Source organism: Ambystoma mexicanum, chromosome 12 (genome assembly GCF_040938575.1).
Source record: "Ambystoma mexicanum isolate Mex_15411 chromosome 12, UKY_AmexF1_1, whole genome shotgun sequence".
Lineage (NCBI taxonomy): Eukaryota > Metazoa > Chordata > Amphibia > Caudata > Ambystomatidae > Ambystoma > Ambystoma mexicanum.
Genome location: NC_090936.1, coordinates 398,535,094 through 398,561,056, shown reverse-complemented (window position 1 = coordinate 398,561,056; position 25,963 = coordinate 398,535,094). Strand labels below are relative to the sequence as shown.

The window sequence follows — 25,963 nt, the reverse complement described above, 5'->3', positions numbered from 1 at the left end:
AGTTTTTTTTGGGGGAGGTAGCCTGCCTGTATTACAGGCATGGCTACCTCCAAACTTGTAATGAGGCTCATTGTCTATGATGCTGGTGTTTGGTGGACAGCAGTAGTGAAGCAATCCACCTTGGGTAATGTGTATTAAGTGCAGGGAGTCATTCCGATGATTTGAACACGGGTATTAAGAATTGTTATAGATGTGAGTGTTGCTTTTGGAAACTTGGAAAAGCCATTAAAAAATGTTATCAAGTCAGTGTTTGATAAATTCTAGCCCATGATTGTAAGGTGAGTAGCATTGTTACTTTTTTACAGCTAGCTCCATCAGCGTTATGGGCTGCCTTGGGTGGGAGTACATGTCCTCTTGGTTAACAGGGTTGCAGTATGATAAAACAGTGTACAGTCTGCAAAGTTCATTTATTATATGGTGTTATATGTGAGTAAAGTGGACAGGTTGTGTGCTGCTGCCAGTGGAGATGGTAGATGGCAGTGGCCCCGCGCTGATATGAATGGGGATAGGGCGTCTCATCTGATGTGCAGGTAATGAGTGTGTCGGGTCAAAGAGTAGGGGTGCAGTGGGAGCAGAGTGGCCTCTCCTCAGCTAAGATAGTGTTGCGGCTGGGAGTGCGTACTTTATGAGCTAAAAGAGGGCTAGGGGAATGGATTTGCGCCAGACACCCAGGAGGGAGGGTGCAGGTAAGGAATAAGGCCGAGTTGTGTGCGACTAGCAGCTGCTGAGAGGCGGGTGTACTGTTGCGGTCAGCGAGACCGGCCCTGATCATATGCTGAATTTTTCAGCGCTGAAATGCGCCTGCCGACCACTGCCTGGTTCCCTGCAATCATCGCCATGCCAGAGACCGAGCAGAAGAAGAAGAAGAGGAGGAGGAGGAGAACAAAAATGTCTTTGGCACAGGACATTGTACGTGCAGCCCACTCGGGCTACAGCAGACTCAACTTCACGAGCCATGGTATGTACGCGGGCAGAGGACATTGCTCCCTGCCTTTTGGCGTTTAAGCCCCTGTTTTCATTTTAGTAGCTGTTTCAAAGTGGGTGTCTGCCCCCACTGCTGTCAGCACAACAACTCCGCCAGCCTGTTTCACAATCAAGGCTAGAAACACCCAATAGCGCACGATGCGTTTAAGGGTTGTCATTTTATGTAATCTCGCATCCGTGCACTGGGAATGTCGGCTCTCAAATTAGGTCAGAAAAGGGTGAGGTCGCGGGCTAACTTGCTTCTTCCTTTCAGTGCTGGTAATGAAGTGCTTGGTGCGATGGCCCGAGCACAGCCCTGCCCTTTGTTGGTGAAACGGTTTGCAATGTTAATGATCCCCGTTATACTAGTGGATGTGACTCGCTTCAAGTAGTTTTTGTTTTTCAGGATGTTTATAGTGCATAGCCGCAACAGCCCACACTAGGCCCCTCGACCCTGTTGTGACATGCTCACTTTCCCCTCACCCTCGATAACCCTGGCATTTGTCCATTTTGGGCCGAACACATAGCAATAGCTCATTCCCTTTCGCCCCCCCAGAAACGTGTACAATGAGTCTTGCTTTGTTTTTTGGCATAAAAAGGCTGCAGATTTATTTCCACAATATCATAAAACCATACTGCACACATTAGTGGAAAACACTCAGAAGATGCGGCGACTGCTCCGTGTCCAAATAACGTGCTTCCCCCTTTCCTTCCCCAAGAGTCCAAAATAGGCCCAACTCTCCCAACCTTTGCGTCCGAGCCTCTCCTGCCCCTGCAGGCGCTCCTGGGCGGGGAGAGTGCCGTGTCCTTGGGGGAAGCTGAGCTCTTGTTCCCCCCCAGACGCCCCTGCCGCCTAGGCTCCCAAGGGGCGCTGGTCTGAGAAGAGCGAAAACCCTTCCGACTTTCTCCTGGCTCATCCGGAGTCTGTCTCTTGTTTGTTCGGCCAAACACCACCACACCGCCTTGTCGTCCTGCGACGTCGACGACCAGGCTTCTCTGCTTGTTCTGTTCGTAGGGTGGGTGTGTGGAAAACAAACTCTCTTCTCCGTGTAGGCGAGCGGGCGTCATTCTGCTGCGGCTGGATGCTGGCTGCAGTAAGGAGCCCGCCCGCTATAAAGGGGGTAGCCCCTTCCCTTTCTTTTGTCTGCCCTTTGCGGGCTTTCCTCAGGTTTCGCTGCGCTTTTCGTTTTTCGCGGGCTTTCCATCTCTTCCGGCGCGCTTTTGGTCGGCGCCTTCCCCTCTTCCCAGACTGGGGAGTACAGGAGGAGGACACCGCCCGGGTTATCAGGGTGCCTCCTCCATTTTGCTCTGCTCCATTCGTCGACACTGTCATAACCCTGGCATTTGTCCATTTTGGGCCCAACACATAGCAATAGCTCATTCCCTTTCTCCCCCCCAGAAACGTGTACAATGAGTCTTGCTTTGTTTTTTGGCATAAAAAGGCCGCAGATTTATTTCCACAATATCATAAAACCATACTGCACACATTAGTGGAAAACACTCAGAAGATGTGGCGACTGCTCCGTGTCCAAATAATCTGCTTCCCCCTTTCCTTCCCCAAGAGTCCAAAATAGGCCCAACTCTCCCAACCTTTGCGTCCGAGCCTCTCCTGCCCCTGCAGGCGCTCCTGGGTGGGGAGAGTGCCGTGTCCTTGGGGGGAAGCTGAGCCCTTGTTGTTCCCCCCCCCCCCAGATGCCCCTGCTGCTTAGGCTCTCAAGGGGCACTGGTCTGAGAAGAGCGAAGACCCTTCCGACTTTCTCCTGGCTCATCCGGAGTCTGTCTCTTGTGTTTGTTCGGCCAAACACCGCCACGCCACGGGTGGGTTACCGCCCACCGTGGCTCCCCCTTTGCTCGTTCCCTTACATTCACAGGAATTTTTGTGCATAGCTTCCTGTAAACAGCTCCATTCCAATGGTGATCCATGCACCAATCAGGCCGTGCCTGATCTGCCCAAAGCCTCTGCCCCTTGCGGAACTTCGCCATTACACAATTTAGCTTCTGCTTAGACCTCTTCACTGCTGGGTGATTAATCGCGCCTCACCATTCCGGTCTCAGGAATACTTCGACCGTACAATTTCGGTTTCACCCAGTTGACCTGGCAGCTCCTGCAATAAAATTGAGATCATCATTTCCGCATTAGAGCCCCCCTTCCCGGGCTTGTGAGGTCGTTACCTCCTCAGTGTTTGACCCAACTGTCTGGTTTTGGTGATTCTCCAGTAACTTGCGCACCTGCCCACGCAGTTGCGGCCCTTTCATTCCCGGCATCCCGTGCCGCACCATCCTGAATTTGCTGGCCGTCGGCTCCTCTTGCTCTGCCGTCCCGCTTGCCCCCGCCCTAGACACCTATACCGATCTCCTTCTCCTCCAGGTTGATGCTAATGGGATGACAAAGCAGCAAGTCAATTTACAGTTTTTACGTTCTGCTGTACCTCTTAGAACACCCGGGCCTTTATCTCCCAATATGCCTGATTACCACAACCCCTGGCCCTATGGCTGCAGCCTCCAGTCCCCTTATCCTCGCTCTTCCTGCCCTTGCAGAAGTTACCATGTTGGGGGAGCGCCGCTCCTGCCGGGTGAAGTTGTGCTGCATACTTTTGTTACCATTTCAAAACCAGCTTGCCTTTTACCTCACTCTACTCTCTTGCTGATTGCCTGTCCTGGTAGCAATTCACCAATCTCGATCATGACCGGCAGGAGCCAGGCACTTCTACCTTTATCTCGGCTTCCTTTCCCTCTTCCGTCCTTCCAGCAAGACCAAGCTCCACCGGACACCTGTTCAAACCTTTGCAAGGGTTACCCTGTTGAGAGAGCGCCGTTCCTGCTAGGTGAAGTTGCGCTGCATACTTTTTGTACCATTTCAAACCTACTCTCTTGCCGATAGCCTGCCCTTTTAGTAATTCACCAACCTCTAACATGCCAGGCGGGGCCCAGCCATTCTCCTTTTACCTCGGCCTCTTTTCCTTCTTCTGTCCTTCCAGTAAGACCAAGCTCCCCCGTTACCTGTTCAATGACCCCTGATGGACGGAGTATGGGCTGGTCTGGCTGGACTGTTCTTGAAGTCCCGCTTCCCAAAGGCAGCCCTTTACCCCAGCGTCCTGTTCCTATTCCTCCTTATAACCAGTAACGCCCGCCGGATGGCCCCCGTCCTACCTTCCAAAATCATGCTGTCCCTGTGTCCAGCGTCATACTAAAGGAACCTTGCTTTTTGGCGTTATGCTGTTCAGACTTAAGCGGTCCCTGCGTCCCTTCAATAGCAATTGGCTTTGGTTCCATACTGGCTCACTCTGGCCACTGAGAGCGACCTCCCGTTCATAAGTTCTGCGTGTTACCCGTGTCGTACAAATCTGTACCTGTAATGAGAATATGCCTACCATACCGGATGTACACCTCCCCTACTTCATACTACATGAGGCTTATAACCAGAAACAACATCCTTAACCTCTGTTTGGTTCCTCGTTAATACCTACAGCGGGGTGAGATGACCGGCCAAGCTTGCCCCACCAAGACATAAACTCCCTTCCCCCGGGGAATCCAAAAGCCGTCTCACCCTAAAACGATAAACCCCCAAAAGTCCAATACCTTCCGTGGTCATTATTGCGACTTTTACCAATACTATTACCCAATCGAAATTGGTACTCATTTAACGACCGCGGAAGGATAAAAGGTTAAATGGATCTAGCCGGGATTTGAACCTGGGACCTGCAATCAAACAGTTCACAGCATCGAGCGCTTAACCCGCCGAGCCATCTTACAAGCCTTATGTCACTTCACCCTTGCATGTATGCCATCATACCACCCTGTCTGAGTGTTGTCACCATCAACCTAGTCTACCTGCCCTGTGTGGCGTGCCGGCCCATGAGGTGTGCCTCGCGCGTCCCACACTGTGAGCGCTGCTTACTTTGCACCACTGAGGCTGCTACAACCATTGTAGCGACTGGCCTCCCCTTCTCCCGTGTGGCGCTCCATAGTGCGCCTATTATCGACGCCTAGGCCCTGCCACGGAATCCCCACAGCCAGCCTTGAACTCACTCATTAGTACCCAGAGCAACTTGTTAAAATGGCGCCATGTTTCCACTCCTTAGTTGACCTCCCGAGCCATCTCTACCTTGTATCGCCCTTGCCCAAAACGGCCACTGGCCGCCCCCCTGGCATAACCATCTACCTGCACCTTGGCCTCGCCAATCACAGGAGCACACTGCCCTTTGTAAACATACTCTTGCGAGTAATCAATTGTAATTTGTTCGTTTTTACTATACTATGCGCTTATGTTTTTTAAGGCGGAGTGTTTGGCTGCTGCTTGTGTGGTCTTGCTTCCAAGGCCCTCCCGTTGTGCCTGCGTTATACCGTCATACAAGGAGGCCCCCACCTCGGAAAAACGCAGCTGCTGCATATGTAAATATGTTGCAGCTACCAGAGGAGTCCAGTAGATACATCTACCCAGGTGTAAAACTGTGCTATGACCCGCTGTCATGCTGAGAACCTGGTTTCTGCAGAAGCTGCTGAACCCCCGACAATCCACCCAAAATGTGGCACTCTGAGCTGACATATATATAACTGCTCAGTTTACCTCACTTTCAGGGGAAAGGGGGAAGGGACAAAGAAACAAACACCAGGCTGGAAGCTATCAACTCGCTGGTTCTTCACCTGTAGTTAAAACCTAAACATGCAATACACCTCATTACTCAATGGGTTACTATACTAACCTTAAACTCTATATCCTTTACCAAAATAGTTAAAAAACCATACCTGGTACTTCTCTTCAGTATGCCCAGAGAAGTGATAAGCAGACAAGACTTCCTTACTTGTGGACCAGAATCTTATAGATGATTCAGCCTTCTCAGTAGGTCCATGAATGTAATTTTTAACTTTGTAGTTCGTCTGCTCAACCCTAAGATTCTTGAACGAGGTCTAAAGTTCTTCAAATAAGTTTAAGGAAGTTCTTTTAAGTTCTTGTATTTGTTTTTATATTTTCTTTGTAGAGTGTCTTTTACTCAGGAACGAATTTTAAACTTGCGATGAAATCTTCACGTGGAAAGCCAGCACACGCGCTTAAATCCAAACCGCGGGTAAAACGCAAACGCGCTGAAAATCCAAACCGCGGGATAAAACACACGCGCTTTACTCCAAGTCGCGTGAAATAGGCACACGCGCTGAAAATCCAAACCGCGGGAAAAAAAACACACGCGTTTCTCCAAGTCGCGGGAAATACGCACACACGCTGAAAATCCAAATCGCGGTTAAAACGCACACGCGCTAAAGTCCAAGACGCGATAAAAACTCACTTGCGCTAAAGTCCAACCCACGAAAAAATATGCATACGCGCAAAAACCAAATCGTGGGAAAAAGCACACACGCTTTTATTTTATCACGTAGAAAAAACCCTCGCGTATATGAACAGTAAACGCGAGTCCAAAGTTCACGCTTGCGCTTCACTCTCACGCGCAGACACACACTAGCGGGCTCAAAGTAACGGGAAAAAACTCACGCGCTAGTTTGAAATGACACGTAGAGATGAAAACAAACGTACACGCTTCAATTCTTTAGATACAGATTTGCGAATTCAATCCCTTTAAATTAATATAACCTTTTTACAAGTTCATCAAAACTGGAAAGTCACTTATCTTGTGATTGAGACTTGAAAACTTCTTTTCTCAGAAAATTAGAAATTTCTAACTCCTGTCCTGTCTCTCCACCAAACTCCATACACGACTCCTGTTATACTTTCAGATATTCCGCTCAACTGCTTGAAACTTGTCACCCTTGAACAAGTTAAGCAGGAGCTGCAAGGCACACGACCTCTCAGCTGGGCTAGGACGATGAAAGGCAGTTTAGAATGTTCATTGTCCTCCCTATAAACAATCTCCAGCCAATTAGAATTTAGACTGAGAACCTCCATCTTGGCTTGGGGCATTTTCCATAGACTGCAATGAAGGTTAAGGGCAAAATTGGCTAGGGATAATATTACTGGCACGCCTGTGTCGACGCCCATTTTCGAGTTTCGAAAAACAAACTGTAATACTCTGCAGCTTCCACTAGATGTCGGCCTATGCACAGCATGTGAATCTAAGCAGATGCAAGCATCAGGAATACGATTACGGTGAGTAATGTATCCCATATGATACTGTATGTAAAGAATATGTCGCTCCAACCTGACAGTACCCCCCTCCTAACGCCCAGTCCCTGGGCCACTTTTCAATGGAAATTTTTTATGGAATCTTTCAACCAAACGAGGAGCATGCACATCACTTGCTTTCTCCCAAGTGCGCTCTTCAGGACCAAAACCCTCCCAATCAATGAGATACTGTAGCTTTCCTCTTACTCTTCTAGAGTCCAGAATTCTCTTAACCAGAAATTCTTTGGAAGCATCTTCCTCAATCACAACTGCTGAAGGAGTAGGTGTTAATCTAGTTCCTTTAACCACAGGTTTTAATAAACTAACATGGAAAGTTGGATGAGTTTTCATATGACTGGGTAATTTAAGATGAACAGCCACTGGATTAATCACCTTTTCAACAACAAACGGTCCTACGAAACGAGGACAAAACTTATTTCTTCCTTTAATTCTCAAAAACTTGGTTGATAACCACACCAAATCTCCCTCACTATATTGAGGACTAATCTTTCTTTTACGGTCGGCAAACCCTTTGTATTTTTGTTTACTCTCCGCCAACACCCCCTTTGCCTTTTCCAAATTTCTTTTCATGACTTCTAGTCTCCTTTCGACTTCTGGGTTTCCTGAATCATTATTAATCTCAATACTAAGAAAACGAGGATGAAAACCTCGTCCCAAATAAAACGGAGACATAGAGGTGGCATCATTACTACAGTTGTTATATGCAAATTCTGCAGCCCACAACAAATCTACCCACTCTTCACCTGTCTGCAGATAACACCTCATATATTTTTCCAACTCCTGATTTATCCTTTCTACCTGCCCATTGGTTTCGGGATGGTAACCTGATGATAAACATACCTCAACTCCCAATCTCTTACAAAAAGCTCTCCAAAACGTAGAAATAAATTGAGACCCTCTATCTGAGATGACCTGACTGGGAATTCCATGTAATCTTACCACTTCTTGCAAGAAACTGTGAGCTAAACTATCAGCGGTAACCTCTTCCTTCATTGGAATGAAATGTGCTTCTTTAGTGAGTAAATCGACTACAACCGATACCGATGTACACCCTTTATCTTGTGGAAGATCCATGATGAAATCTAAAGACACTGAGTACCAAGGCCGCGGTGGAGCTGGTAACGGCTCCAATAACCCAGAAGGCTTTCCGATGAGATTCTTAGATCTAGCACAAACTTCACAGGTCTTAACAAAATTAAGGGTATCTTGTCGAATTTTTTCCCACCAAAAATTTCTTCTGATCAACTCAAGAGTCTTCCGATACCCTGGATGTCCTGCCAAGACTGATTCGTGACACTCCAACATTTTTTCTCTAAGTTCAATTGATGGTAAATAAAGTCTGTCATCTAAATAAGGTAAACCATCTTTAATTTTGCGAGCTGGATCCAAACGAACCCAATCTTCAAGTTGTGTCTCAGAAATGGATTCCCGTAGATTTCAATCTCCTTTTCGATCCCAGCAAGAACAAAACGTTCTGGAGCGATCAATGGAAGAGGCTCACAGACCGACTTAACCTCACTTTCTGGAAACTGCCGTGACAGAGCATCTGCTTTTTTATTTTGATTACCTGGCTTAAAAGTAACTATAAAGTCATAATCCACAAAAAATAATGACCACCTAAGTTGTCGAGGTGTCAGAGTTTTGCTGTCTTCAAAAAAAGTAAATTTCGGTGGTCAGTTAATACTGTCATAGTGTGACATGCTCCTTTTAAAAAATGTCGCCATTCTTCAAATGCTGCTTTGATAGCAAGAAGCTCTCGGTCTGAAATGGTGTAATTTTCCTCCGCAGGTGAAAATCTCTTAGAAAAGTAGGCCACTGGGTGCAATTGTCCTGTAACATTATGCCTCTGAGACAACACTGCTCCCATTGCCACATTGGAAGCATCAGCCTCTACAAAAAATGGTTTGGAAAGTATCAGGATGAATCAAGATAGGAGAGGTAATGAATTTCTCCTTCAAAATTTGAAAAGCCTCATCAGCCTTAGCTTCCCAAACAAATGGAACTCCTTTTCTTAAAAGTCGAGTAATTGGAGCTACTAAACTGGAGAAGCCTTCAATAAATCTTCGGTAAAAATTGGCAAATCCCCAAAAGCTCTGGATCTCCTTCACCTTAGTTGGAGTAGGCCAATCACGAACCGCTTCCACCTTTTTTGAATTCATTTCCAGGCCATAAGGAGTGATCACAAATCCTAAAAATTCTACCGAATCCGTATGGAACGGACTCTTCTCCAATTTAGCGTAAAGATTATTCTCTCTCAATTTTCTTAAGACCTGTCGAACGTGAATTTTGTGTTTCTCCAAATTCTGGGAAAAAAGCAAAATGTCGTCAATATAGACGATAACAAAAACATCAAGAAATTCCCGAAGAACCTCATCGATAAAAAAATGAAAAGCCGCTGGGGCATTGCAAAGACCGGAAGGCATCACTTGGTACTCGTACAGGCCAAATCTGGTCTTAAATGCCGTCTTCCACTCATCCCCCTCTTGGACCCTTACAAGATGATAAGCTCCACGTAAATCCAACTTAGAAAATATGGTAGCACCTTGGATTTGATTTAACATTTCTGAAATGAGAGGGAGAGGATACCGATTTTTCACTGTCATTCTATTTACCGCCCTGTAATCTATACAAGTTCTGACAGAACCATCAGCTTTAGGCACAAAGAACAATGGTGACGCTGCCGGCGATTGAGAGTGCCGAATAAATCCCTTAGCCAAATTTTCCTTTAAATATTCTTTCAAATAATCATTCTCTTTTTCTGTCAAGGCATAAACCCTACTGCTTGGTAAAATAGCTCCAGGCTCCAACTCTATTTTGCAGTCAAAAGGTCTATGAGGAGGCCACTCTCCAGCTTCCTTTTCATCAAAAGCATCCCAAGAATCCTGATAAGTTGGAAGTTCACCCACAACTGCTCCAATGTCAAAACCTATTGCCCCTCTTTCTGCAAGCGAAAATGAAACGGAATTCACAACTTTTTCTTTCTCTTCAAAAGATTTTCCTGAAAGACAATGTTCCTGACAAAAAAAGTTGATTCTAAGGATACAATTCTTGCACTCCAATCAATTCTGGGATTATGAAGTGTAAACCAGGGCATACCCAAAATAATTTTCAAGATTGGCGCGTCAATTAACTCAAAAGAGATTTTCTTTATGACCTCCAGTCATCTCCATCTCAAGTAACTCTGTATTATGAGTGATTGGACCTGAAGAAAGAGATGTCCCATCAACTGCCCTGACCTGCTCCATTTCTTTCTTTGCAACTATAGGAACACCTAGAGTTTTTGCCAATCCCCTATCCATAAAATTACCCGTAGCTCCTGAATCAATAATAATTGGCCCAGAACCTAAAAGTACTTTTTCAAACATCAAGGATACGTTCACAGTTATGTGAGGAACCGCTGTCTGTATTGTTAGCCACTTGTTGTACTCTGCCTGAAGATTTGGAGATCTTCTTGGGGGTAAAAGGACAGGTTTCAAGAAAATGACCACTCCTACCACAGTATAAGCACAAATTATTCTCCCTTCTTCTTGCCTTCTCTTCCTTGGACAACGGACCTCTCACCCGGCTCTGCTGGTCAATTATCTTTGACTTCACTTCTCTGTTCACCACCTCAACTTTAGGCCTCTCCATTCTTCCTGGAAACCTAACCTCTCCCTGAGAACGTCTACGTTCTAAACGTCTTTCTGTTAAACGAAAATCCAACTGAACTACCAAATCAATTAAGGCATCTGAAGTATTTGGTCGCTCCAAAACTCCAGCCAGAGCATCTTTTAACTCGTCCTTTAAGCCCCTATAAAATAAGGAAGCCCTCTTCTCCTCTGGCCATTTACTTTCTAAAATTAAAGTTCTAAATTGAGTGATATAAGAAATCAACTCCTTTCCTCCCTGGCGCAGTTCGAGTAATTCTCCATCAACCTCTAAAGATAACTGTCTCTTATCAAACATTTTCTTAAATTCGGTCTGGAAAAGGGAATAATTCTTCAAAGCCAAATTCTTTTGACTCACCAAAAGACTTCCCCACGCAGAAGCTTCTCCTGATAAATATGATAAGATGAATGTTACCTTTGAAGCATCTGTGGAAAACAACTCTGGACGACTTAAAAAATGCAATTCACACTGAGTCTGAAAAATTTGAAACTTTCTTGAATCTCCTAAGAAACCTTCGGGAGCGGCCAAAGGAACAGGCATAACTAAAGTTCCTAAACCTCCCCCTACCCCTCTGGGAAGCCTAGGTTCTTGTTCTTCTCGTACTCTCACCAAATCAGGTGGGTTTCCTGCACCTTCCGAAACTTCAACTTCTCTTTCTTGTATTTGAGTTACCTTTAAATTTAACTCATCCATTCTTTGACAAAGACTTAAATATTCCTGATGAGCCACCCGTAACTCTTCTCTCATTTCCCTAACCATTACTCCCAATGCCTCCATGGCTGTCTCGTCGGGGTTCATAACAGCTTGGGCAGACACTTTTTTTTATTGGCCTTTCATACTGTCATGCTGAGAACCTGGTGTCTGCAGAAGCTGCTGAACCCCCGACAATCCACCCAAAATGTGGCACTCTGAGCTGACGTATATATAACTGCTCAGTTTACCTCACTTTCAGGGGAAAGGGGGAAGGGACAAAGAAACAAACACCAGGCTGGAAGCTATCAACTCGCTGGTTCTTCACCTGTAGTTAAAAATAAACATGCAATACACCTCATTACTCAATGGGTTACTATACTAACCTTAAACTCTATATCCTTTACCAAAATAGTTAAAAAACCATACCTGGTACTTCCCTTCAGTATGCCCAGAGAAGTGATAAGCAGACAAGACTTCCTTACTTGTGGACCAGAATCTTATAGATCATTCAGCCTTCTCAGTAGGTCCATGAATGTAATTTTTAACTTTGTAGTTCGTCTGCTCAACCCTAAGATTCTTGAACAAGGTCTAAAGTTCTTCAAATAAGTTTAAGGAAGTTCTTTTAAGTTCTTGTATTTGTTTTTATATTTTCTTTGTAGAGTGTCTTTTACTCAGGAACGAATTTTAAACTTGCGATGAAATCTTCACGTGGAAAGCCAGCACCGCGGGGAAAAAACACACGCGCTTTTCCCCAAGTCGCGGGAAATACGCACATGCGCTGAAAATCCAAATCGCGGGTAAAACGCACACGCGCTAAAGTCCAAGACGCGATAAAAACTCACTCTCACTAAAGTCCAACCCACGAAAAAATACGCATACGCACAAAAACCAAATCGCGGGAAAAAGCACACGCGCTTTTATTTTATCACGTAGAAAAAACCCTCGCGTATATGAACAGTAAACGCGAGTCCAAAGTTCATGCTCGCGCTTCATTCTCACGCGCAGAGACACACGCGTGGGCTCAAAGTAACGGGAAAAAACTCACGCGCTAGTTTGAAATGACACGTAGAGATGAAAACAAACGTACGCGCTTCAATTCTTTAGATACAGATTTGCGAATTCAATCCCTTTAAATTAATATAACCTTTTTACAAAGTTCATCAAAAATGGAAAGTCACTTATCTTGTGATTGAGACTTGAAATCTTTTCTCAGAAAATTAGAAATTTCTAATTCCTGTCCTGTGTCTCCACCAAACTCCATACAGGACTCCTGTTATACTTTCAGATATTCCGCTCAACTGCTTGAAACTTGTCACCCTTGAAAAAGTTAAGCAGGAGCTGCAAGGCACACAACCTCTCAGCTGGGCTAGGACGATGAAAGGCAGTTTAGAATGTTCATTGTCCTCCCTATAAACAATCTCCAGCCAATTAGAATTTAGACTGAGAACTTCCATCTTGGCTTGGGGCATTTTCCATAGACTGCAATGAAGGTTAAGGGCAAAATTGTCTGTTTAAAAATATAACCCATAATAACTTCCCAAAACCTTTCTATACTAAATATGTGTCTCCTCTGACCCAATGTAAATGAGTATATGATACTGTATGTAAAGAATATGTCGCTCCAACCTGACAGTACCTGACACCCGCCGATCGGAGCCCCTAGGTCTTGTTTTTCTGTGCAAGTCGTGCCATACCCAGCCGCCAATGTCTGGCAAAACTCGGAATGTTACCTAAAAGAGTGCTACTTGATGCGCGCGCCGTACCGTATACCACGGCCACATAGCCCTATTTCTTACGAGCATGTTGATAATACCTCATAACATACTATCTTAGACATGTCCCGAGCCTGAACCCGGTCCCTGTCCTTCCTTCCGCACAACTTTATATAGCATGGGGGAGAAATAATCCTTCAGCGTATATGTTGATCGCCCGCCATACCCCATGCATTGGAGCGACAACCTGCGCGCAAGCCGCTCAGTGGATGCTGCTCCCAGCCTAAATATCAATCTCATACCCTCTTTTTGGGCCGTCCATGCCGTCTCCTTTCCTCCTCACATACTGCATAACATTCTGTTGCTGTGTGCGTCAATCCCTTTGTCAGCAAGCTCAGAGTCATGCCCTTAAAACCGCACCACTCTGTACTACTCGTGTGTGTGCGCGTTATAACCCCCTCCTTGCAATCACCGTAGACTTCGAGTAAAATACACCTTGGCCCGTGCCTCGCGGGTACTCCATTTGGGATCCCACCTCTGTAACCCTCTGTAAAAGACGCTTTCCCCAAGGTGTACCAGTGTCCCTCGCACTCGCTCTTAACTCAGCCCAAATCTGTAAACCTGTATACCTTAATATTATAAATCCCCCTAACAAGTTGACTGAAACCGGGTTTCGAGGTAAGCCAACCATTCCCTTCATGTTCACCGTGACCATTCGGTTTTCGACTGATGCATCGCAACCCCGCACAATACCTCGCCATTCCTCATACCAAGCCCTGAAACAAACTGCTTAATGTACCCCGACTTGCTCCGAATAGTCTCCCCAGGGATTTGTCTGCAGCTGTCATTCCAGCAACGTTGCCTCGTGGGCGATATTAAAGCCACTTTACTCACGACTTCCGCTCCCCATTTGTTTCCCTGGCCTCCTAAGGTTGGGGATGTGTGCCACCGTGTGTTAAGCCAACCTGCAAGTCAAGCCCAATCCCGGCCAGTCCTACCTTGTAACGCCATTGCCAACTCCTGCCCCTATAGCCATTACATCTCTCCCGCATACAATGTACACACGGGGCAACTAACCGAAATGTTCAAGATTGCTCACCCCTATTCTCTACTCAGCCCTGTTAGCTGCTGTGGCGAAATAAGCCTGAGAAAACAGGCCCGCTGCATAGCGCCCTGCATTGTGCCCCTTCACACATAGTATCCCTTTGTCAAATAGCCTGCCGCCTGGCCTTAACTGCCCCGCAACCATATAGCAGTAGCAATAACACGCAGCGTTCACAACCCAGTTCATAACATCCTGCTAGCAGCAGACCAAAGAACATTGTATTATCAACTAACATATCGGCCCCATATAAAATAATTTTTTCCTTTTGTAATTTCTACCCCTTGGCGACTCGAACCTGAGCGCTGCCCATATCAAGCCACTATAATGTTGCGCCACGCTATCTCGCCGATGTAGTCAAAACCAGCAAACCCGACGTCCAGCTGCCTCCGTACGAGATCATTACCATTGCCCTTAAGGGCATGCCGTCGAACCTAAGCCGTATAATATATTACATTGCCGCAAACAAATGTATTATCTTCCGATAGCTCCCTTGAACTCCGAACCTCATGGACTGTAGTCGGAAGTTCAACCATTGCCCAATGCTTCATATCGAAAACAAAGTGTTGCGTGGCGTGTTACCACACTTGTAATAAATTAATTCTCCCTTACACTAACAATGCTCCTTCACCTCAAAAACAATGGCGAACATTCAAGTTTTGTAAACCAACCTTTTGCCGGTCTGAGAACAAACCCAGCCTCCGCCTGAAAGTCGCCCTTGCTTTGCAAACTCTTTTGTCCTGCGGGTAAATTGGACAGGAAACACAAAGCCCCAGTATCCGAACAGTGTTCACAACCTTGGAAATCTCACTGCGGCTTTAAATAACAATGTTAACGTGCAAAGCCCGCACCCAATAATTTGTACGCCCATGGCCATCTTCGGGCGGCTTAATAAACATGAGGCCCCTTCCCCTCTCAGCCCCGTAAACATTCCACGAACCCTGCAGATATTCTTCCCACCACATCCATCTGCAACCGCCTCACGTTGCTAGCACGTTAAGAATGGCCATAAAACTTATAAACCCTTTTACAACATCCCTCCAGCAAACGCTCTGTTCCCGCCTACGCCCCGCATGCCTTTCCATACTACCATATTCAGGTTCCATGCCCTTGTTGCTGCAACGGGACATCCTCCCTCACTGGAACCGGCAGTCCTGCAGCTTCATCCTCCCTCACTGGAACCAGCAGTCCTGCAGCTTCTCCTGGAACGGGAGACCGCATACCGACCAAGATACTGGAAAAATGAAATCCTCTTCTCTGTGTAGGCGAGCGGGCGTCGTCCTGCTGCGGCTGGATGCTGGCTGCAGTAAGGAGCCCGCCCGCTATAAAGGGGGTAGCCCCTCCCCTTTCTTTTGTTTGCCCTTCGCGGGCTTTCCTCAGGTTTTGCCGCGCTTTTTTTTTTTTTCGCGGGCTTTCCCCCTCTTCCGGCACGCTTTTGGCCGGCGCCTCCCCCTCTTCCCAGACAGGGGAGTACAGGAGGAGGACACCGCCCGGGTTATCGGGGTGCCTCCTCCATTTTGCTCTGCTCCATTCGTTGACACCGTCATTCCTCGCCTGCTTTAGCCTCTTGTACCATGACCCCGCCCCCCACTTGAAATAACAAGCAGACTCTCATTGTGGGTGGGTAGGCCGCAGCTGCTTTATTAGGCAGGAGGTAGCTTGGAGGTGTTCCGCTTTTGGCAGTGCATCATCCGGGATCTGCTCTGAGCTAAAGCCTTCACACAGTTCTAACTTGGCCGTGTGGCATCTGGTTTCATTCAGAGCTAGTGCCCTTACACATTACTAACTTTCCAACAATCCCCAATTTGATTAATGGCTTTTCAGGTAGCAAACGTTCAACATTTTGACATTTTCCAGGTGCAGAATCATTATGCGGTTCTTTTCCCCTGCCGCCTGACCCCTCCCATGCTTCCATGTTGCCCAGGTTCCCTGCACTCTTCGCCTCTTAATTCGCCCAACCCTTGGGTAACCCAACCTCTTCCTCATCGCCCCAGTTTCCATGTCCCTACCGGATTCCTTGCCCTGCAGGTCTTGAACTCTCTCGCCTCCTAACCCAAACCCCTGGTGCCTTAACCTCTTGACTCTTTTCCCTGTCTCTTGACCGTCTACTCCGTTCTTCGTTGCTTTCGTGAATTACCCTCTTACATGCCCATTTCCCCGGTTTCCTGTCTTCATTCCCCAGTTGCCCTTGCCCCCTTCCTATTTCCCCCAGTGACTTGTCCTCTTCCCCCTTGGTTGGTTGCTCCCCCCCACAGTCCCCAATGTTGTTGCTTTCTTCCCTCTCGTTCCCCGGACCAGTTATCCTCTCCTATGCTTTCCTTGCGTTCCCGGGTCTCTAGACCTCTTCCCCCGTCCCTTGGGTACCTTCCTTTTTTGGTCTCATCCTGCCTCCCTTGGTTCCCCTGCTCTCGCCCTTTGCTCGACCCATGGTAACCGACCACTATGTCCTGTAACTCCCCAAGTTACTGCACCGCTTCTCCGTACCTTTTGGCTTCCTGCCCCTTTCCCCGACTAACTGGTTACCCCAGCGCCCTGTTACTTGTTGCCTGCGAGCCCCGTCCACCTGTTGCCCTCTCCCCACCATTTTTTAACCTTACACATTTCCTTCACCCTCTCCACCCCACAGACCCCTCCCCCCCAATAGCCCTGTGACCTACGGAGTTAATGCCTCCGCCACTGACAACATCGGTGACTGCAGTGTCCATTGTGGTTTCTGATGGCCCTTCCAGCCTGGATGCACCATGTACCTCCACTGCGACAATTCTGCTGTAGATTAGACAATTGGACACATTGAATAATTCACATTGGCATCGGGTGGGCAGGCGGGAATCCGTGGACCTGCACTGCCTGTCCTGGAAATCGGACGGTGTTTGCCTGCGGGTGCTGTGCTTATAAAGCACCTTTTGTGGGTTGGGCCAGCCTTCCTACCCCTCGTTGCCCTTTTCTCACCTTAGGGTCCCTCCCCTTGCCCATTTCCTGTTATCTGGTGTCAACCTGTCGGGGTCTGTTCCCCATCTGCTCGAAAAAAAACAAGAGGGGGGAAGCAGGGTCCTCCCGTGGCCGATGGGGCGACGCGGCTATGGAAGCATCCACCAAGGCCTCCCTTTGCTCGGCGCATCCCCTCGCTTAACCACTACTGACAAGATGGCCCCAAAGTGCTGAAGCAACAGAGAGCTGTGCTTCAGTCGGGGTTACACGAGGGGAAAATGCATATGCCAGGTCATTCCATCTTATGCAACCGTTACTCAGGCCATGTTTTACTAAAATATTCCACGGTAGCCTACACCATGTGCTGTTAGTACAACAAACAGACCCCCACGCAGTACCACACTGGCAGCCCTGATCCAGGCCCCAGGAAGAGGTATGAATGTCAGTGACTATTTAATAACACTGCATGCTTTAAAACTGAAGTAAATGTACATGGTAGCCTAGAAGGTCAATGCTCCTGCTGCAGAGATCTATGCAATCAGAAGTTTGCTTCATTAAAAGATGATTATGTTAATGCAGCTGCTGTAGTTATGTGTGCTGGGGCGGTATCTGGGCCTTTCAACACTTTCACTTGGTACGGGCCTCAAGTTGGCAGCTGCCCCCATTTGCAGCAATATTTCCCTTTCTTTCTGGGGCTTAAAATGTGCTCTTTGACGCACTCTCATTACAAGCTGCATTTGCTGGGGCCCTCCTAGCTGTGACTTCCCTTGGGGCATAGATGTGTTATCACCTTGTTGCCTTTTAACCCTGGAAAAGAAATATAACGGGGCAAAAGGAGCCTCTTTTTTGGGGACGAGGGGGACCTGACTCAGGATGGTAAGTAAAGTCTAGCAGGACAGGGTGTGGAGTCAACGGCTGCCCCTATTCGTAAACGCACAGTAGGTGCACCTGAACTGCAGTGGGGCTAGATAATCATATGCTAGCCCAAGGATCACAGGAGTAGATGTGTCATGAAACAAAGTTTAATTGATGACTAGACGAACATTTAAAAGAAAGTCAAAAGGCCTACATAGCACAAGTAGTGGAGAACACAAGTGAAAATACATTTGTGTGGGTTAGTAGCAAATATCAGTGCAATGTCCTGTACTGCTCTAAAGGTAGCAGTACGTAATCATTGTCAAACCTTTTAACCTTGAAAAAGAAGAATGTAAAGCATTCCAGTGGTCATTTAGTGTTTCAGCTCCCTGCTGGCCATCTCACAATAATCAGCGGGTATCCACTTCCCGCTGTGTTTCTTTTATCTCCATTATAATGTATGCACCTTAGACTGATTTCCTGTCTAAGCAAGGATGGCCCACAACCATTGTGTTGAAATGAGTCCCCACACATCTTAAACCAGACCTGGACACTTATCTCAGCGGGACAGTGTTAGCCCTGATGTGCCACTCCGCAATCTGTCTCTCTCAAAAATATCCCCCACTCCATCTTCTGCAACTCTCAAGTTTGCTCTCAGCCCTTACTTGTTCTCTCCTCCTTCCTCTCAATTTTTCTCGGACTCTCACCCTTTCTCGCTCATATTTCCTCTTGCTCATCATCAGCATCGGTCACCAATGGCTTCCTCCGTTGCTCTTATTAACCTTCTTATTCCATTTCACACCCGCACCCCTTATCACATCCTCCTATAACACGTTGCACTTTCCTCCTTGCACCATGGTGCTGTTAGGAAAGATTTCATAATTGTATGTAATTTTCCCTCCATGGGTACACCCCCAAACGTTTTTGCTGCTGTTTAGACACCATTGACTGACTTTGCCAGAGAAGCCCAGCCTTCAGCTGCACTCCTCTGGGCTTTTGCTCACTTTTTATGGGAAAACTGACATGCCCTTAAGACAGTCAGTACTGGGAGACCTTGATTTCCCTAGTCCTTTTCCCATGTTGCAACCTTTGTGCAACATGTAACAAGTGTGCAGTGTATGTTATCATACAGCACACTTGGGTCTATGGTCCTTTTCCAAAGGCCCTATGGACTCTCGCACTTTTTATGAACTGTGCAGGTGTGTCATGGACAGAGCTGATGGCAGCTATCTCTTCGCATTCTTTTTAACCCTTTCCAGCCATGTTAACCACGTTAACCCCGTTTGGCACGAATAGGTGGCCTGGCTTCAAAATGGCCATGCCACAAGGTTCTTTGTCCTGTCCTTTGGCCATCTTACCCCTTAACCTACCCCCAGGCCGAGTCGACCCGGTTCAGTCCTTACTTGGTCATGCACTTTCCTGCGAAACCCAATGCTTTCGCGGGCTTCTGCATGCCTTGTGTGTGTGCACCTCCAGGATGTGGGCTGGAACATCTGAGTCCAATACACATCCTGGGTGCCAGAGAGTCTGGAGTGCCCTGAATGATTGGGACCACCGTGGTCCGTGATTGGTCCACGTATGGAGTGGGTGTTTGTGAGCAGATCTCCCATTGGCTCCTCTTTGTTTTGGCGCAAAGGGAACTTTGGATAAGAGGAGGCCAAAACACCCATACCATGTCGATCTCCTGAGTTCTCACTGAACAAAGGATAGGATCCAAGTATCCTGCAACTACGAAGCCGAGTCGAACCGCTGGTGACCCGCTGGAAGGTTTGGCAGCCTGAGCCCGCTGTCGGCCCGTGAGACCCCTCTGCAGCTGATCGTCCTAGAAGGTCTGCGAAGACGCTTCGACCCATTGGAATAGTGGGACCAACTATTCTCGGCACCTTCACCAAACCCTACAAGTAAGCTTTCTCAGAAGTGTCCCTGGGCCAACCAGTGAGCTGACCAGTTTATGCAGGACCTTTGCTCTGTCTCTGCCGTCGTTTCGAGGAGGCCCTCGGAACTTGGTATACTGCTAGCTCTGTGTCCCCGGCACCCTCACACCGAATTTCATACACTTAGCATTCCCAGGTCTGAAGTGAGACGATGCACCAGGACTGGAGTAAACGCGGTTACCGTGTTGCCCTGCCACGGCAATTCCTTTTGCAAGTATGCTGCATTTGTGACCCTTTTGCCCCTGAAGCCTGCTGCAGTGAAACTGGGTCGATTTTTCCACCCGGAGCGGAGAAATCGCCACTGTCGCATTTGGGAATAATCTCTGTATCTCAGGAACTGACAGCCGCTGAGACGTCCTTTTTGTCGCGTTCGAACCTGCAAACCGAGTGCACTGAACGGGCGTAGTCTGGGTCCAAGAGCGCCTGGGACCGGTGAGTACTTACAGCACTAACGGGTAACCCCTGGCGCCAAGGGCCCCTTTAATGCACAAGTGGCCCCTGGGGTCCCTCTCCGTTCCACTGCTAGTGAAAACTTGCGACACCATCCCGCCCTCTGGAACTGCCTTTGCCTTCAAGTGGAGGTCCTCCCTGAATAGTGGGAACTTGTTCTTCATTGCCTCATCCACCTTTCCGAGCTGCTAGAGACCCCTGAAGAGACCCTGTTCTGCCCATTGGGACAATCACGTGCACTTGCATTGCGTGTACTGTTGAGCACAAGGCTCCTCTCTTCTTAAGGCTTGGACTGCCTCGTAGTTAGGTGTGTTGCTGATGTCGACGGGGCCTAAAGACTACCTGTTTCCTTCCCATCTCGGTTGTCGACATATTTCGTGCATTTAACCCTTTAGACCACAATGGTCTTGTATATACATTGTATTGATAGTGTTGTGTTGGTTTACTTAGTGTTACTGTGATTCTTCTGCTATGGTCTATGTTACAAAGGCCTTGTAATAAATGTGCGTATATTTTTAATATAACACCTGTCTGGAGTAATTTGTCAGTGTCCCTGCTCTGTGTGCTCATTGAGACCTAGTCTTGACCGCCTGCCATAGCTACCCTGATTGGTCTGGCTTGTCCAGAGGTTAACCTGTTCCAATAAACTAGGCTGGCCTTCTGAACCTCTGCCCTTCCAGGTCGGAGTTCAGAAATCCATCTTAACAGTGCCTATAAATGCAAAGAACAGTAAACGCTGAAACTATTGGCATTGTCAATGCTTGTTGTGTGTGTCCTGTCCTGCAATGGCTCAGTAGTTAACGAGCATGCCAATGGCCAGTGTCAAGAATTGCATCGCCAATGGCCAGTGTCAAGAATTGCATCGCCATAGCAGGAGGGTGAACGATTCCCATGATCAGGGCATTGGTAAGTGAAAATATCTTTTGTATTAATTAAATGCTTTCCATGGGAATGCACTTGCTATCTATGAAATGACTTGGCTCACCCCAGCCTGGCACACAGGATTTCCTAAACCACCGCTACCAGAATGCTCGTCTGGTAAAGTCAGTCGTCAGCTCCCACAAGTCGCAGTGCAGGCACCCCTTAAACTACACTGAAAAAGGATCACAGGGCCTTTCGGCGCTGATGGGCCCTTCTGTAATTTTAAAATAATTAATGAATTATGCCCTCGGAGCGGCATGCAGACTTTCCGGTATGCTGAGGAGCAAATGGGCAGCTTTTGTACAAATTGTGCGCTGGGTCTAGGTATAGCTGTTCCAGATGTGGGCGATATGCAAGGTTTCCTTATGTTTCTCTTATAATCTAAAACGGCTCATGCGCTCCAATCAGCTACTGCTTCCATCAGAAAAGGCTAGACCAAACACCTGTAAGTAAAGCCATGGAAATGTTCATAGCCATTTTAAAACCAAACGTAACTCTAATAGTAACTTGTTTATTTGAAATACAAAATACATTGCAATATGTAACATAACCGAAAAGATGCAGCAAATAACTTTTAAATAACAGGTGGCAGCCACCATTTTGGAAGTAAAAATGGCTGACAATTCACCACACAGTAGAAAATCAGCCAAAGAGTGCAAAAAGCGGTGTGTTGTGGGAGAAGATTGGTCGGAATGGGAGGAAAACCCGATACATTTCACGTGGCAATGGCCGTTAAATGGGTGGGACACATGGCCAAACTACATAATATCCATCCTCCTATGTCAACCTGCATTGAAAATCATTACAAACCTGCACCCAAAGCCCCTATTTCAAGCTCTCATGTTAAAGCTCTTATTTCAATGACACTAGTTTTGGCTTTATTGGTAGCGCTTTGAGCACCACCTAATAGCCAAAACTAAAAAGTAACATCACAAAGACTGAAATGCAGCCTCAGTCCATGGTTAAATGTAAGTAATCAGCCTCACCGATCAGATTGGATGGACTCTGTACTTTGAGTGGCTCTAAACCAAACGTAATTGAAGGGTCACTTACAAAATACTCCTATATAATTGGCGCTGTCATATATTTGCATTTTACCTACCAAACACATGTCTTTTTGTTCTAGACGTGTTTTAAAGTAGAATCCCCAATGCCGTGTAAAATTGCCCAAAAATCCTATATGTAGTTGATCAACTTGGTTCAGTGAGGACCATGTGCCACCCACCAAAATAAATGCCTTCTGCTCTGCACCTCGACCTACGAAAGTCCTATCCAAACAATGTATTTTATTGTGTTGTGCCGTGGCACAGGTTTTTTAAATTGACCTGCATGTTTTCTTGTCCCAATACAACCCACGCGGTATGGGACCTGTTTCACAAATGTAATTAACATCTGAACGGGTGGAATATGGCTTATGCTTGTGCAATAAACATTTTTTTTAATATTCCATCTGATATGTCATTTTTTTTTTTTCAGGCTCCAGTTCATAATGGTGACACAGACAACCACGTACCTGTTTTAACAGAAAACAGTACACATTGATATCGCAATTGGAAACGGTGTTCCTGTGATCAAGAACATCTTTTATTTAAATAAAATAAAGACCAAAAACATTGTCTGCGTTGAAGAAAATGCAAAAAGACAAGTGTTCACCAACAGCAAGCACAGCAGTCCAACCTTTCACGAAAAGCAAAACTGCTTGTTGTTTTTTGGTGAAGCGTGCTGTCTATCCACCGTAAAGACTGCAAAGAAATGCTCCAGGTTGCGTTGCCACAAGAAACCGTTTAATTACATCCTCTCTTAGACAAGACTGCCATTTCGCTTTCCATTTGATCAGTAATACATGCAGCGTTAATTGTGAAATGCTGTATCTCTCCAATGCTGCAGTGTGTGAGACCTTCTTTACTCTGACAAAATGTGCCTTGTACAGTGTGCTTCCAAGTTTTCAAATGCGTCTTCATGAAAAATTGGATTGAAGGCTGTGTTGCATCAAGGCAGGCGTCCAGTTGCCCCAATGGGCAGCTTTTAAGCCCTCCCTATTTAAAGCTGAGAAACTAAGCACATGGATGAGGCCTATTTTTACTGAAGAGAAACAACGCGTGTGGCGCTACAGGGAAAGACTTCCAACAACTACTCTACATGCTACAGTTCTCATCAAGGAATTTCTCCTGTAACGCCAGCATGCAGCTGTATCAAAGTGTTCATCTTTGTAACATACTGAAAATCGTGTTTTTTTTTTTGTTGTTGTTGAATATATAAAGAGTGCACTTAACAATACAGCGCATTAGTACTGCCCATGCTGACATTGGAATAATTGTTTTGAGACAATTTGTGTCTTGGTTTTGAGGAGTGAAAGGGTTGTTTGACCATATATGTGCAGAACTTAAAATCGGTTCACAGACTCTTTACTTGCTCTTTTGGCATTCTTACAAGGATTGATTTTGTATCATTGTTGGAGTAAATTTGCCATCCAAATTAAACTGTGGTGAAATTTTAAAATGTGTCAGCCTCCATTCTGAGCCATCACTTGAAGATGTCCTTTTTTATTGTACCAAATAGTAGACAAAGTGTGCTTTAGTGACCTGCTAAGACCTTTAGTTAATATATTATATTGTCAATATATTGTCAAAATAGAACTCTCTTGCAGCACCTTAACATCGTAATTGTTCTACTATTGATACATGCCTCTGCCAGAAAAGCATGGTGTTTTTAAAAGAAAACAGGCTTTCTAAGTGAACTGAGGAAGCCAGGTTCAGCCCGCAACTCTAGTGACATTCTCAACCAGTTCTCAAAAGCATTTGCTGGAACATTTTCAACAACATCGTTTTATCTGTGGGGATCCAGAACTAAATGGACACTGAACTCAAGTATCTTGAAGGCTTTGCATCTGCCCATATGCTAGCAAGATAGTATGTTCAACTTGATTTCCATGAGTGCATTTGCTTTTATAAATGTCTGACTATCTTCAAACACAATTGACGTCATTGAAAATGTGAAACCGTGTTTGGTGCACAATTAACAGGCCACCTTATTCTTCTTTGATTAAACAAACTTTTTAGCAGGACTGTCTGCACAATTGTATACAATTGCAGTACTGTACTCGGCACTTTTCTCGGGTTACAGTAATGCTTTTAATTTCGTACTGACAATGAGGCGATCTCTCCATTCTTATTCAATTTAATACAGAAGTATCGACCAAGAATGCAGTAGATATCGGAAATGATGGAAATGAGGCGTTCGGATGTATTTGAAATGACTTGTGTCTGAAATGAGAAGGGTCTGTGCAATTTCTTGTATGTATAGGAAGCGAGTCTGAAGTAAAGCAGGGGGCAGTACTTAGCCTGGTCACACATACAATCGTTTAAGATTCTTAGTTTAATTCAAAGTATTCACCCAGTATACACAAACTAGGCAGGGGGGCTCACGGCAACAGAGTGTTTGTTAGAGTCTGGCCTTCATGCTATGGACGCGTCCTTGCCAAGGAGCTGCAGGTCAATCGACTTTCCTCTTCGTTAGAAAAGTAGCTTAAAATGTACCAACAGATTGAGGTGCCGATTTATGTTGATGGTAATGCTATTTGTGTCACTTTCACAGCGTATGTTATGCCTGGTAACGTGTCTGCTCCTGCCCAGTGGAGGAGCTGGTTGCATTTCGGTCACAAGAGCCATGCATACCAGATGCACTGGGCGCCAATGCAGCGTACCCTCCTCCCAACCCCTCACTTCTGATCTGTCCTGTCATGAATGTACAAAAGATAAGCCCAGCGAGACTGCTGCCTGCACCTGTTACCTCGCTTCCCAAGGCCTGGCCAGTGCTAATTGACTCTCGGCGAGTAAGAAATGGCATGCTGTGTATATGTGTAGAATCGAGGTGGCTAGTGACTTTTTATGGCTGCCTTGTAGCTTGACACTTGACAATGTTAGACCTGCAGAGTCATATTTCTGACTACCCATCAGTGCTATAACAAGACACATTTCCAAAATCTAATCCTGTGCAGGACTTAATTGCATAGCCACAAACATTCATGAAACTGCAGTTTACACATTGGTGGGGGTGGGGGGCTGGGGGAGTCTGATGTAGAGTATTTTGACGTACTGACTGCTGTAATGCAAGTTCTTTATTGTTCCACTCCAGTTCTAGGCCTCATGGCTAACTGTATTCAGGCAATATAGCAAACCCAAAAGTTGATGATGGAAGGTCTTGAATATATCATAACCCCTGCCACAGGTCCTGGCAATCCTCCAGACTATTGTTTTTCAGCCTGCCAAGCCATTACAGAAGGGGAATGACCATATGCTCATATGCAAATCTGGTTTGGTTCCAGCCCAAACTGCTAGGTCACATCCCTTCTGCATGAAACCACAAGCATCCCCAGTAATGATCTCTCTCAATACTAACTCTTCTTCTACAACCTTTAGTAGCGGATCATTTTTCACACGGTCTTCATGTTTCTCATAGCCATTGCTTCAATTTTTCTTGACAACTCCCATTTGAGAAACAGTACTATTTGCATTTACATTGGCCTTACTAGGCTTACCAGGTTTTGTGATGATTTTCTGTGTACATGCTCTACTCGCTCATCGTGGCAGGTGATCTCGTTCCCTTTCTGTCTCCCTTACTGCTC

At 46.3% G+C, this 25,963-nt stretch overlaps 1 protein-coding gene across 2 annotated transcripts in view; it reads left to right on the top strand.

Moving 5' to 3' along the window:
* ERGIC2 (ERGIC and golgi 2) overlaps positions 1 to 23,838 on the top strand; it is a 796,925-nt gene extending 773,087 nt beyond the window's left edge. For both annotated transcript variants that reach the window (XM_069628528.1, XM_069628529.1), the window contains one exon: positions 22,816 to 23,838. In XM_069628528.1, coding sequence (XP_069484629.1) covers positions 22,816 to 22,881 — 66 coding nt within the window. In that variant the 3' untranslated portion in view covers positions 22,882 to 23,838. The remainder of the gene's footprint in view (positions 1 to 22,815) is intronic.
* The last annotated feature ends 2,125 nt before the right edge of the window (positions 23,839 to 25,963 follow it).